The 14,151-nt window shown below is 38.8% G+C and overlaps 1 protein-coding gene across 2 annotated transcripts in view; it reads right to left on the bottom strand.

Annotated features, from left to right (window-relative positions):
* Positions 1–6,907: 6,907 nt before the first annotated feature.
* Positions 6,908–14,151, bottom strand: part of pgr.L (progesterone receptor L homeolog) — a 48,066-nt gene continuing 40,822 nt past the window's right edge. For both annotated transcript variants that reach the window (XM_041580821.1, NM_001085631.1), the window contains 2 exon segments: positions 10,088–10,245; positions 6,908–8,981 (listed from right to left, as the gene is read on the bottom strand). In XM_041580821.1, coding sequence (XP_041436755.1) covers positions 8,826–8,981; positions 10,088–10,245 — 314 coding nt within the window. In that variant the 3' untranslated portion in view covers positions 6,908–8,825.

Genomic DNA, 14,151 nt, shown 5'->3' with positions numbered 1-14,151 from the left:
CTCCCCGTGGACAAGTATGTGCACAAATAAATACACCTATCGGTACTAACAGGAAGAACCTTTGAGATGGCTGGGAGAGCGTGGGTAGATCCGATGCTAGTATATATTGTCTGAATATTTATCTGCACTCTGTATATACACCTGGGTTTATAATTGTAAATGAAGATCCATTGATATAGTTTATTGCAGCATACAAAGCTGTGACACTGTATTTCACAAGCATTGAAGGAATATACTTATAATAAAGTGTCTAAAAGGAAGATGAAATTGGAGATGGGTTTTTATTGCTACTGGAATGTTATTTAGTAAAGGTTATAGTTATGGTATAGTTGCACAACCGGGTCATCCCATATATCGAGCAGCTCCAACTCCTGCCCCGATTAGGTAGTTGAGCCACGAGGACTGGCTAGAATGGCTAGAAATGCTGCATTTCATGTACAGGTATGGAATTCATTATACGGAAACCCATTATCCAGAAATCTCTAAATTACAGGAAGGCCATCTCCCATAGACTCCTTTTTTGAGAATGATTTCCCTTTTCTCTGTAATAATAAAACCATAGATTTTACTTGATCCCAATTAATTAATGCTAATTGGAGGCAGAACAATCCTATTGGGTTTAATTAATGTTTAAATGATTATTTAGCAGACTTAAAGCATGTATATACAAATTACAGAACAATTCCTTATATAGATTGCTGCCTGTAAGCTCCAGTGTGACTGCTTCTGAGAGCACCCCGGTGAGTGAGCCACCCAAGGGAGGATACTGGCAAGGATACAATTGTGGGGCCCCAATTTGAGGACAGGTCTTGTGCATTTACCTGCTACGTGGGAGCGGCTGCTAAGTTCCAAAGGGAGAGGTACTTTTGGGAAAGGTAGCACTACCTGGGGTATATCTGGAAAACCCCAAGTCCCAAGCATTCTGAATAACAGGTCCCATACCTGTACTGTACTTACTTTTGGTTCAGCAGTCCTATAACACTAATGATCCAGGCCTTCAAAGTTGTCTGCAGCTGTTCCCCACCTCAGATCTTGTTAGGCCATCTTTTGTGTGTCAGTGACACTGCACATGCTCAGTTGTGCTCTGGGCAGCTAGTGAGAAGCTAAGTTTAGGGGTTTAGGGGTCAGAAATCGTCAAAATTGTGTATTTTGAATTTTACTTTGTATATATTATCCAAGAGCCATGAATATTCTATTATTACAGGTAGGGGGTGTATTTTGAATTTATTTTGTATATATTATCCAAGAACCATGAATATTCTATTATTACAGGTAGGGGGTCCGGAAACCCTTTATCCAGAAAGCTCCGAATTATGGGAAGGCCATCTCCCAAAGTCTTCATTTAATCCAAATAATTATAAGAAAATTAAAATGATTTCCTTTTTCTTTGTAATAACAAAACAATGCCTTTTACTTCATCCAAACTGAGATATAATTAATCCTTATTGGAGGCAAAGCCAGCCTATTGAGTTTATTTAATGATTACATGATCTTCTAGTAGACCTAAGGAATGAAGATCCAAATTATAGAAAGATCTGTTATCCGGACAACCCCAGGTTCTGAGCATTCAGGATAACTGAATATCCTTAAAAAGTGCTTCGTGAATTTGTGTTACTTGACTTACTCGGATTCCCATGACTTGTACAGAAGCACTCTGCATTTGGCCTGGTACTTTTGTATGATTATGGAACTCAGTGCCTTATAATATCCTTATATTCTACAATCATGCAATGACAATGCCATTTTCCCCACAAAGGTAACTGGGGTTGCAGTCATACATTATTCTTATGCTGTAGGATTTTTAGCCTAATTCTCTGTTCTATGTACAGTATGTGCGTAGAGGTCCTGGTTGTCTCCTGGCAAGCCAATGTATAACATCTCACAAGTATGGCAAGTTTTCTGGGGTGCAAAATCAACCAGGGTCCCTACCCAAAAACATTCAGCTCAAAGTCACAATCGCCTATAATTCTGTCCAGTAATCTGCTGGGAAAATGGGACCATTGGTAGTCGAACTTGGTGGCTTCTGTTAACTGGTCTTCATGACATGACCGTTGCAAGTGAAACCAATCATTTCTCTGATTATGAATTGGCAGGAACCATTGTAATGACAGAGTGATGGCACTTTTATGTCTCTTCTTCATTCCGCTGAAATCTGAGCAGCCCCAAATAACTTCGAGACAGGGCCAAGTTCAGAGTGTACTTTCTAATAGAAACACGTAAGGATTCATGAGAAAAATTAGTGACCTTCATGGTCTAACAAAATTCTTGGTTCTCATAGTGTATTTTAGGCAGTAGAATATAATCCTGCCAAAGTGGTTGAAACTGTCATTTTTCTGAGTCTCCCTATCTATCGCCTGTGCTTGTTAGAATGGCTTTTTGAGATACCAGGTATCCACCTCGTCGGCTTGTTGGAACCTCGAAACAATAAGGAAAGAGAATGAAATAAAACTATTTTATAGCAAGTTGAGGTCACAGTTATCGAGAGATCTCGTCTGTTCAATTGCAGGTAAAACTTTATTCCATATATTTAGGCTGATTCACCTAATGTGAAAGAGTCTGAGAATATGGAATAAAAATTGTACATGCATTTGAACTGATTCTGTATGACCCCTTCCGATTATAGGCATGCACACGGAATCTATTCAATCGCAGATACAATTCTATATGTTTAGACTGCTTGGCCTTAGGTGAAACAGTTCGAGTGTATGGAATAAAAGTTTACCTGCCTTTGAACTGATTCTGTTTCACCATTTCCCATTATCAGCACTCACATTAAGGGGGTTATTTATTAAAGCATGAAAGCCAAAAACTCAAAAAATTCGTTTGTTTTTTTTACTGTAAAATTGGAATTTTTAGTGGAGAAAAAATAAACTCGAATTTTTGGAGGATGGAAGAAGTCTGAAAATCTGGCATCTCAGATCTGACGAGGTTGTATATGGGAGAATGGGAGAAGTCCCTGTTCTGTTTGTAAATTTGTGTGGTCTGCGCTGGAATTAGCCCGTAAATCCGACTATTTTTGGACTAAAAAATTCTGGCTTTTCTGGAAAAAGCCCCAAAAAAATTTTACTATTTGGGGGAAAACTCTGAAAAAAACGTATGATTCGGTTTTTCGCCCAATTTTAGCAAGTTTGTCCCAGATCCAATTTAATTGTGTTTTTTTTTTAATAAATAAGGTCAAATAATGGATTCTAGTTTAGTCTGACTTTTTTATTTAAACACAATCGGAAAAAAATCTATTTAAAGGCAGGTGTAATTTTATATTCTATAAACTCAGACTGCTTCACCTAAGTATAAGGAATAAAAGTTCTACCTGCATTTGAACTAATTCTGTGTGTGACCCTTTCTGACGAGTCTATTCCATCACATGTTTAATTTGTATTCTATTATACTCAGACTGCTTCACCTTTTATATGGATTAAAAGTTTTATCTGCAGTTGAACTGAATACTGATTCAGAGTGTGTGACCCTTTCTGATTATCAGTGTGGAATTCTCCTGGAGCTACAGGTAGGTGGGATGGCACCAGGACCACCAACTGAGAACGTGGGTTTCATCTTGCTCCCTAATTAAGCTGCTTATTTAATGGTGATTGCTCTATATTTCACATTTTCATGGGAGAGGCAGCTGCAGCCAAGTCAAACTAATGATCCAGTGAGTAGTATTAGTGTTATTTTAAAGGCTGTTATATATGCCTAAATAGTGATGGGTGAATTTCTCCCATTTCACTTTGCTGAAAAATTTGCGAAATTAGCGAAACGAGAATTTTGACACCCACATCAATTCGTGCAATTGATATAAAATATTGTTGACGTGCAACAGTTTTGCCGCAAGCGGTTGTACCCGATGCGTGTCCAAATTTTTTTGATGCCAGCGAATTTTCGCAGGGGTTTCGCAAATTTTTTCACTGGTGGCGAGATGCGGAAATTCACATCGAATTCACACCAGTCTAATTTATTCACCCATCATTATGCCTAGAGATATCGCCCCATAACCTAAAATATTATTGGGGTGACGAAGACCCCAGTTTATCTTTCATATATATCACAATTCATAGCAGTGTATCTAAACAAGGCCACATATAGGCTATAATACTTTTGCCATTTACATTATTTCTATCTAGTTTTCAAGATATAACTGTCATTGAGCTGCTACAATAAAATTGTATCAAAATGTAATTATTTGGATAAAATGAAGTCGATGGGAGACGCTCATTCCGTGATTCGGAGCTTTCTGGATAACGGGTTTCCATACCTGTATGTATGTATATGCTTTCCAACTTTGTTTCCAATTCATCATTTTAGCATTTGTTTTCCAACTGTATTTAGAGAACGGTATTTCTATAAATGTTGTGGTTTTGGCACAAAAACATCTCTTGTGTGTTCTCAGATGGGTCACATTGTGCAGCGACTTGATGCAATTTTCTCGTGAAGTCGTTTATTTTGTGCACAGAACAGGAAACTGCAAAGGTCGACTAAAATCTCTGAGAATGTCGCTACAAGTCCTCACGCTTCTTTTAGTGTTGACTTCAGGGTAAAATGCCCCTCCTTAGCCTGACAGGTCGTCTTAAAATGTTCTCTTCTGTTTCTCCCAAGTGACATTTAGCTCAGTAATAAAATACCCTCTGACACCACTAAGAGAAAATAAGCGGAGACAGTCCCCGTCTCTCTCTATGACATTTTCCGCTGCCCTGTTTTTTATATGGCATTTCTATTAGATTCGTCAGAGGAAAAAGCACTGCCTGCCTCAAGTCTGTAGAAACTGTGATTTTATATGAGAAATATGCAACTGAAACATTATAAATGAGGATTACTTCTTATAGCTAGTAGTGATGGGCAAATAAATTCGGCTGGCACAAATTTGCGGAACCTATTTGGAGTCATTTGGTGGACTTTGAAAAATCAAAAATCGAATACTTCGAATCCATAGGCTCCAAATTCAATTTGAATGATCGAATATAGCCTATTCACTTGAAGTTAAAAAATTTAATTTTCTTTTTTAATACATTTTTTCGGATTTCGAGTTGATGGGAGTTTAAAAAAAACTCCCATCACCCCGAAATTCGACCCTTGATAAATCTGCCCCTAGGTGAACAACATAGGCGATGTGGATTTATCAACTGTTGGAATAAATACTCTCTTTTTTCATTTTATATGGAGTGCCGAATATCTGTTTTTGTATTGCTATATACACAGTTGGGGTGCTGGTGACTGAGCACCTGGGATTGGAGTGGAACTGAGTGGAGGGATGAGTCTAGAACGGCTTCAGTTTATGGAGCTGCACAAATGATGTTGCTTCATGCATTCCTCTGTACTCTTCACATTCTGTTGCTTTTTTGCACTTTGAGCTTTGTATTTTGTGCTGACAATATGAATTTTTGTGACAACGAAATACATTTAATTTAATTTTTTTATAATTTTCTTACCAATTCTGTGAACACAAAACTCATTTTGTGGTTTAAAAAAATGTATTATGACAGTAAAATATGAATTCAATAAAAATTCTGTTTAAAAAAAGATTTCTGTCCCAAAAACAAAAAAATGATCATCTTTTTGCTTTCACCCACCCATAAACCATTTTGAAAAGATCCCTTGTATTTTCAGGGAATCACAAAATACAAACTGTATTTGAAAAGTATAAAAAATATCACATTTGTAACTGCTAAATTATTTTTATGTTCACAGAATAAATTATGTGGATTAGTTCATTTTTATAACTACAAAATGCTTTTTGTGTTTACAGAATGTGTGACTTAAATAAATAGTGTGGGAGAAATTCCCTTAATACAAAAATGTTAAGGGAGCCACAGCACGGGAATAGAGAGGAGCAGAACGAGGCAAGGGGGATAGGTCTTTCACTTGAGATTGAATTGACTTAACAGTGGATAAGCATTTAAGGGAAAGCCCAACAAGATAGGAGTTGTAGAGAAGGGGCTGTATCCAAGAGTACACATACAATGAGTTTTGTTTTGGCCACATTACTTGTAAGATAGTAGGAGGGTATCAAAGACAATGTATAAGATACATCATTGGACAAATGAGACATCATAGACTGCCAACGATCAGGTAAGAGAAGTAGATTTGTGTCTCATGATCATAAAAAGGGGACCAGGAGCCAATGAAGATGATGAGCCTTGAGGGACTTCAACAGTTCAGGAATTTTGGTGATTTTGTACAGAAAAGGTGTATTTTGTGTGCTTCGACTAAGGAATAGTCCAAATTCCATTTGAATTTGAAAAAAAATTTGAAAATCCAAATATCGAAATTTATCATGTACTGTGTCTTTAAAAATTTGACTTCGACCATTCGCCATCTAAAACCTGCCAAATTGCTGTTTTAGCCAATGAGGGACCTCCTAGAACCTATTTGAAGTCAATTGGTGGACTTTGGAAAATCCAAGTTTTTTTGGGGAAAAACTTCGAATCAAATTTGATCGAATGCGTTATTCCTTTGATTCGTACGATTCCACTTCGGCTGAATATGGACCTATTCGATTGAAAACGGACCTATTCTTCCAAAAAAACAACCCGACTCAATTTCGGTTGGTCTTTTTGAATTCGAATTTCGAAGTTTTTTCAATTCAAAATTCGACCCTTGATAAATATGCCCCCTGGTGTGGGAAGCTACATATTTGGCAGAAGGTCAAAAATCAGTTTTAGCAAATGCAATAGGTGGGAATCAGACAATTCAACTAAGTAGTTAGACAAATTGATCAGGGGATTCATAGGCGTAATTTGTGGAAGGTAAGGATAAAAAAGTAAAGATCACATCGAAAATGTATTGGGGTAGAAGGACAGAACAGAAGGGAAAGGGCAGATACAAAAGAAGAATGTGTAAGGAAGGAGAAAAGGAGAAAGCACAAGGGAAAGGCAAAAGGCAAAATAATGGTCATATTAATGAAGCAAATTCAAAGCATCTTTCTGGCATTTATTTCACTCTTTCAACATTTGTTGACTTAAAAAGGACATACTGGGAAATGCAAAGAAAAACATTTCATATTCTCAGAACCTGTGTACAGAAAAATAAAATCTTCTTCATATCAATCCTTCAGACATATTTACATGGTTATTTAATTATTACATGAAAAAACAAAATTGCACAGCAAAAGAAACTAGATGGCCAAAAGTTCTTTCTATGGCAATATGTTTGTAAGCACAATATCCATATCTAATGTACGACTGCAATGCTTTGGTAAACGTGAAGGCAACCATATTGTATCTCTTCTATGCATTGTTATATGAAACAGCAGTGATAGGTCATATACTATAATACAATCGCAGTACAAGAAGCCAAGGCAACTACTAGAGAACTCAAAACACTGAAAACTGCCATTCCTATGTATGTGAAGATCTCTAACATTTTCTAGTCTATCTTGAGCTGATCCTTCAACTGCTCTGTGAAAGGTAGCTAGTGTGGTTAGAGCTAACTTCAGAAGATGCTCCTTGGTTAAGCCTTTCCTTTTTTTAACATAGTTTTCTAACAGGTACAGACATTGAAGAAAGAGCACATGGGTCAATGTGCCTTTCTCTTTAATGTCCATAGTCTAATATTGGGTTGGAGCAGCCTGGGATTGATGAGCATCAGTATGTGGAGAAGATGGTGTGCTGATGGCCAACAAGTTCCTTCTTCTCAAATGTTCCCAATTTATCTTGGAGATTCAGGATGACAACAGTCCACAAAGCCACTGAGCCTTCTAGCATTCACATACTTCAGACTCAAGGGACATATAATTATATTGCCCACACATGGGAAGGAAAGGAACATGGACTTCTATCACCCACACAAAAGAAGTTAATCTGGCCTTCTCTTCTATGTTTATAGTCTAATATTGGCGAGGAGCAACCTGATATTGAAAAGCACCAATGTGTGAAGTACTGTAAATGGTGTGCTGAAGGTCAAGTGTGCATAATAAGTAGTTCCATCTTCTCCTTCTCAAACACAATTAAGCTTAGACATTTTGTATATCAACAGACTAGATATACATGTCTACAGTCTAATATTGGTGAGGAGCAACCTGATATTGAGGAGAACCAACGTTTTAAGTATATGGTGTGTTAAAGATCAATTGTGCTTAGTAAGTAGTTCCATCTCCTCACACATAATTAAGCTTGGACATTTTGCATATCAACAGGCCAGAAATTCATGGAGCACACAAGAGAAGTCCATGTGACCTTCCCTTCAATATATTTAGGGGAGAAACAGCCTGAAACTGATTTACAATGGTGTGTAAAGTAAATGGTTGGCTGAAGGTAAACTGTGGTTAATAAATAATTCCATCTCTTCAAACACTCGCAGTATGGCTGGATGACAGTCTATAAAAGAAGTCTATGTGCCCTTCTTTTCAATTCTATAGTTCTAATATTGAGGTGGAGCAGCTTTTGGTTGAAGAGCAACAGTGTGTGAAGTAAATGGTGTGCTATCCTATTCACTTAGTAAGTAGCCTGCACAATAGAAGTCCATGTGCCCTTCCGTTATGTCTGTAGTTCTAATATTGGTGTGGAGCAGCCTGGGATTGATGAGTAAGGGCATGTGGTGTGCTGAAGGTCAACTGTGTCTAAAATATAGTTCCATCCCCTCAAACACTAACAATTTAGCTTAGATATTTGTAATGATAACAGTCCACAAATTCATAGAGCTCACTGCATTGGTCTATGGCTCACATATTCCTTGGACAAAAAAATTATCCTACTAAGTAAATTGAAGAACCAAAGCAACTATAGCCTTTTCGCATGCAGGTTGCGGCCCCAAAAAAAGAAATATCCATTAGATAATCTTTATCACAAGACAGACATAAATTAAATTATTTTAGGGTGTTGAAAGAGATATGATCTTCACTTTTTGTGAAACACAAGTGGTTTTACCATCCCAGCTAGGATCTTGGGTAACTGGGCAGAGATCACTTCCGACATCATTTCAGGAAATTCCACGCTAAGCGATCTTGACTGCAGGAATGTGTTGAGACAATAAAGGTGAAGCTGCTTTACAAGCTGGTGGGTTCAAAAAAATGACAGGCATGTTAACTATGAATGCACAAAACATAGCACGACATGGCAGGACTTAAAGCAATGTTTCATGTAATGCTGAAATATAAAGTGAAGTACTAAAGGTGGCCATAAACGTAGCAATTAAAGGAAAGGATCTTTCCAGGAAAAATCGTTTGTTTCACTACACGGTGTAGATCTGAAGCGTCAAATATACAGGTAGAAACAATAGAATTCTACCTGTATCTGACAATTCAGCACAAACGATGGCTGATGTTCAGGTGCAATCAAAGTCGCCCAAAATTTTCCGGCCAGCCCGATCAACGAGCCGACCGACATCCAAGTCTTCTGCTGATGTTGGTTGGCTCTTCTCCCTCCATACACTCACTGAATATTGTATGAACATTTGTGTCATACTATATTATGGGTGTGTCTATGACCACCGTAATTGCGGTTTTTAACAAATAAACAAAGTTCAACACTTAAACAATTCCTATGGAGCTGGTTTGCTGTTTACCAAAGTGCATGAGAAGCTAATGGGTCCAATGTTCACCCTTGGCTTACAATAACAACCATGACAGGCCACCTCTTTAGAGGTCTTTCAGAAAACACCTCTACCGTACATGTATGTACCTAGTTCCCTTCTGCTCTACCATACGTATATGCACCTGGTTCCCTTCTCCTCTACCATACGTGTATGTACCTTGTTCTGTTCACTCACCTGGTGTTCAAACAACATTTACACTCCTTGGTGGCCAAAGATTCTCATTAAAATGTTACAGCACCTTGTGTCCCTATAGCACCTATACAAAGGATGTAATCCACGTCCAGCTAGACCTTGGTCATGGGGTCCCATATTGGTCTCTTCTTTATTAAAGGCACTTGACAGACAAATTTTTCAACCTCTACCATTGTGTGATAATGTGCCCTTTGATAATAAATGTATGCAATTTGAAACTTTAAACTCTTTAATTAAAACTGGTCAGAAGTATGAGGTTATTAGTATCCTGTATTTATGTAATACTGACAAATAAAGCAATGCTACATTATACAGAAGGGAAGAGCTTATCATTTAATTAAGGAAATTATTTTAAGAGAGAGAATCAACTTACTTCATGCATGGAGTCCATGAGTTTGGTTAGTTGATAGAAACGCTGGGAGCTGGCAATCACACCTTTATGTCTTAAGCCAATAGCCTTGGCCAGCTCTCTTATGTAGTTTGACCTCATCTCATCAAAATTAGTCTGACTTTTAAGTCCTTCCAAAGGAACTAGAAGAAAAGAAATGATTTATAGTTTTGGAGAAGAACATTTCTGCTAAGAAATATGATCAATTTCCGTAAATGTTGTCTATACTGTATATATTGAGATATGCATTGGAGAAAAACAGATTATAGGGCAGTAGTGTGCATCTGATATTCATGGCTTTGCTATTAGACTACTATTTGCGTGCAAAACCTGTTTTGCCCTGGTAGGAAGTGAGTCTATTTGCTCTCATGTTGTGCCCCAATTATATCATTTCTCTATGTTGCAGACACCTCTCCTATGGTTATAACACATTTGACTGCTGCTCTTTTGTGAGTCAAATATCCAGTCATTTTTGTAGCCAGGAACACCAAAATGTACTGTATTTTGCTGATATTAGTATTTCTATTAAAACTCTTTCCTGGAGCCATTCTCTCAGTCTAACAATTGTTCTAGTAACAGTGGTCCCCAACCAGTGGCTCATGACCAACCATATGGATGTTGCACCCAGGTTGGAGGTAAGTTTTGGTTGCATACAAACCAGATGTACTGCCAAATGATCCTTCTGTAGGCTAACAGGGGCTAACAATTAGCTAATCACCGGCCTACTTGCCCCCCCCCCAGGAACATGATTCATGCTTATGTTGCTCTTCAACTCTGTTTACATCTGAATGTGACTCACATGTAAAAAAGTTTGGGCGCCCCTGTTCTAAAAGAAGTCAAGAGGTAGTGGTAGTATGACTATTTGTGTCCATAGTTTACACAGTAGGAAGGAGACCATGGCTTTTCCTCTTTGGATCTGCACCTAATACAAAGGGTGAATGTGCTAGGGAACTTGGAGAAGGTAATATATGTTCCTACCGCACACTCACCTTTCCTCTCACTGCGTTGGTGGTGCTGGTTTCTCCGTTGACCCCGGCCAGGTCCCTTAGCAACAGCAAACAAGAAACGGATCCGCACACACGCTATGATCAGCAGTTGGGGGGACACCCCTCTTTATTATATCACCTCGTGATCACGAGGTGATATAATAAAGAGGGGTGTCCCCCCAACTGCTGATCATAGCGTGTGTGCGGATCCGTTTCTAACTTGGAGAAGGTGCCTTATTATCAAGCTCTGAGCTCTAAAATTACCAACCACTGAGAAGTGAGGGACCCTGCAATTTAGACAAAGGTATTGGAGAGCAGCTTCTGTCATAGCACATAGTTTTTACTGTTTTTGAACAAGACATCTAGCCTCTGCTCCACCAAGAAACAGTGGGCTATTTTTTTCCTCAAAAGGCTTCCCTTAGAGGAGAGCCCTAAGCTCTGGCTGGATTAAAGAAACCCAATAGCAATGTTTTCACAATAAAGATGCAGTGTAAATCAGCTTCAATACGGATGTTGCCACTAACAGTCATGGCCAATGACTATTACTACCAATTAGATGGATATGATGCATGCAATGATTCAAGGAGCTGATCCAATGAATACAAATCTGGTGACATGAATTTTAAAAGACTCAGTTCTGCCTGGCTACAGTGCACACGTCATTAGGAGGTATTTGCCTTTGGCAAGGTCAGCTCCGTATTCTGATTACATACTGTACATTGTACGGGCCCTGGAACAACTTTAAATAAATAAGCACAAGGTCAAGTGATTCAAGAGCTTGTTTCTTTCACAAGGATTTGGCTCAAGTGAAGGCGGTCTGAAGAAGAAATCATTATAACAGACGTTCTCATGAGAAATCTTTTTGACATATATACAGCCATTTGTTGAACCAATCACAGATATTTCCTCAGCCAAGTGTTTAAGAGATAATTATAAACAAACAAAACATTCCATTGGCTCTTCCAAAGTTCCAGCTCGGTTATTTCCCATTAACATCTAACCAAACAAAACCAGAGAATGTCATGTTTTCTGGGTTAATGTTAAGCTCCCCATAGACGCGACGATTCTTCTTGCCGAACGACCGATTTTAGGGAAGCCTGACCAATCCTTCGAAATTATCGTGCGGTTAGTGGGATTCGAACGATCATACATCTTACGATTTTTCGGCCGACATCTGTCGGGAAATTGATCGGCCAGGTCAAAAAATCTTTGTCGGTCCCAGTGCAATCTATCTATGTTTGCAGGGCCATGCAGGCAGCTCCACTTTGTTTTCCTAGCAAATTGGTCTTTTTAGTTGATGGTAAATTCGTACGATCGTTCTGAGAAGATCGTGTTCTCATGATCAGGATCTGATCTTTTAAAAATCTCAACATCTATGGCCAGCTTAAGACAGCAGGCAGGGTGCAGTATCTATAACTGTCATACAAGAAAGACTATCATCCATGTATGGAGTGTAAGGAGGTGCACCTCACCCATAATGCAGTTCTTAAGCACTGTCCAGTGATGCATACAAAGGGGTTGTAGGTGGAATGTACATAGACTTCTCCAGAAAGGTACTTGGTGCCAGATAGCTTGCATTGGCATTCAAGTGCTCCATGCATGGACCCCAAGGGGTTTGATTTTGCACCCCTAAGCACTCTAGCATGTATGTTCATTATGTGTGTTTCAAGTTATTAGAACAAAAATTATTAAACGTTAGAGGATCCTGCTGATGGGGGAAGTTTTGCAATATTGTGCATGGAGGGTAACTGTCAAGTATCCTGTAGCTGTTGGGTTGGGACACAGCAATATCCCTTAGAAAGTGTGAGAGTAGAAGATGCTGTGCTTCTGGGATCACAGGGTGTTGCATAGTGTAAGGTAAGGTACTATGACATATGTATCATGGAGGTAGAGCAGAGTGAAGATTCTTTGCAATATTCTTTAGCAAGCCCATGGTGTGAAATGTGCTACAAAGATTTGGGTGGCGATGCTGGCTTCTGCAGGGACAATGAGAATTATGTGAAATATGGTGAGGAAAACAAAACTAATGGAAGGTGGGCTGATACCCAGTGTGATGTAAAGGGGAAAAGGAAAATGTTATACATTGTTTTACAGGGGTCGCTGTTTAGGATGATGTGTTATATTTTGGAAGAAGTCTTCAAAGAGCACCCTATGAAATGTGGTGCAGGGGAGATGCCTGGCAGATGCACAATAGCATACTGATAAGGAGTTAATTACAATATATTAATATAAGTGCTGGTTTAATTTGGAATCTCCCACTTATATTATCCAATAACTGTGAAAATGCTTCCTACTGCTAAGAACTTGTTTGCACAGGGCTACTTTAAAACCCACACCTTCCCATGAACAGATCCAAGCTCTTATACATGGAATGGGCTCTCCTGAAAAAAAGGAGCCTAGTACAGTCCTCACATGTAGCCCTGTTTCCAGTGTCTGCCCTCTGCTGGGACCTTCTGCTTTGTGGCTGTCTAGTGTTACTTCTAACTCATAGAACCACTCCTGGGTATATTCCATAAAACCTTTAACTATCTCTCTGTGTTCCAGATGCATTGCGTTAAGCAGTTCATTGCCTGATACATCTCAGCTAAGGTTGCCTTTAATCCCTAGTCTTTGTGCTGCCTGTGACCCTATATCCTTAAGTGTCTGCCATGAGCCTGGCCCATATTGTAGGCTTTTGTCTTGCCATTCTGACGTATGGCCATGCTGTTACCTCCACACCACACAGTGGCCTGTTTTGTGGTTATTCTCTTGGTGATTTCCATCCAGTCTTTGTAGCCAGTATAAGGATTTAGGCATTAGGTACTGACAGCAGTTAAATAACCAAAGGTCAAAGTGAAAGGAGGAGGTTGCAGGCTTAAGAGTGTGTTGAGCATTGGTTCCTTGCACAACCTCTTGCTTTAGGTTGTCCCATGTAACAGCACTACTGAAGAACTGAGCATATGAGAATGGCTACACATATTTCTGTTAAGGGTTCTTGGTACAAGAAAAAATTATGTTCTATGATCATAACATCCAAGTTGAGGCAGAGCTTTCTATCCACCAGGCCATCTCTCAAAAGAACAT

The sequence above is a fragment of the Xenopus laevis genome, chromosome 2L (genome assembly GCF_017654675.1).
Source record: "Xenopus laevis strain J_2021 chromosome 2L, Xenopus_laevis_v10.1, whole genome shotgun sequence".
Classification (NCBI taxonomy): domain Eukaryota; kingdom Metazoa; phylum Chordata; class Amphibia; order Anura; family Pipidae; genus Xenopus; species Xenopus laevis.
Note: the sequence above shows the minus strand (reverse complement) of the source record. Positions and strands in the feature narration are given on the sequence as shown.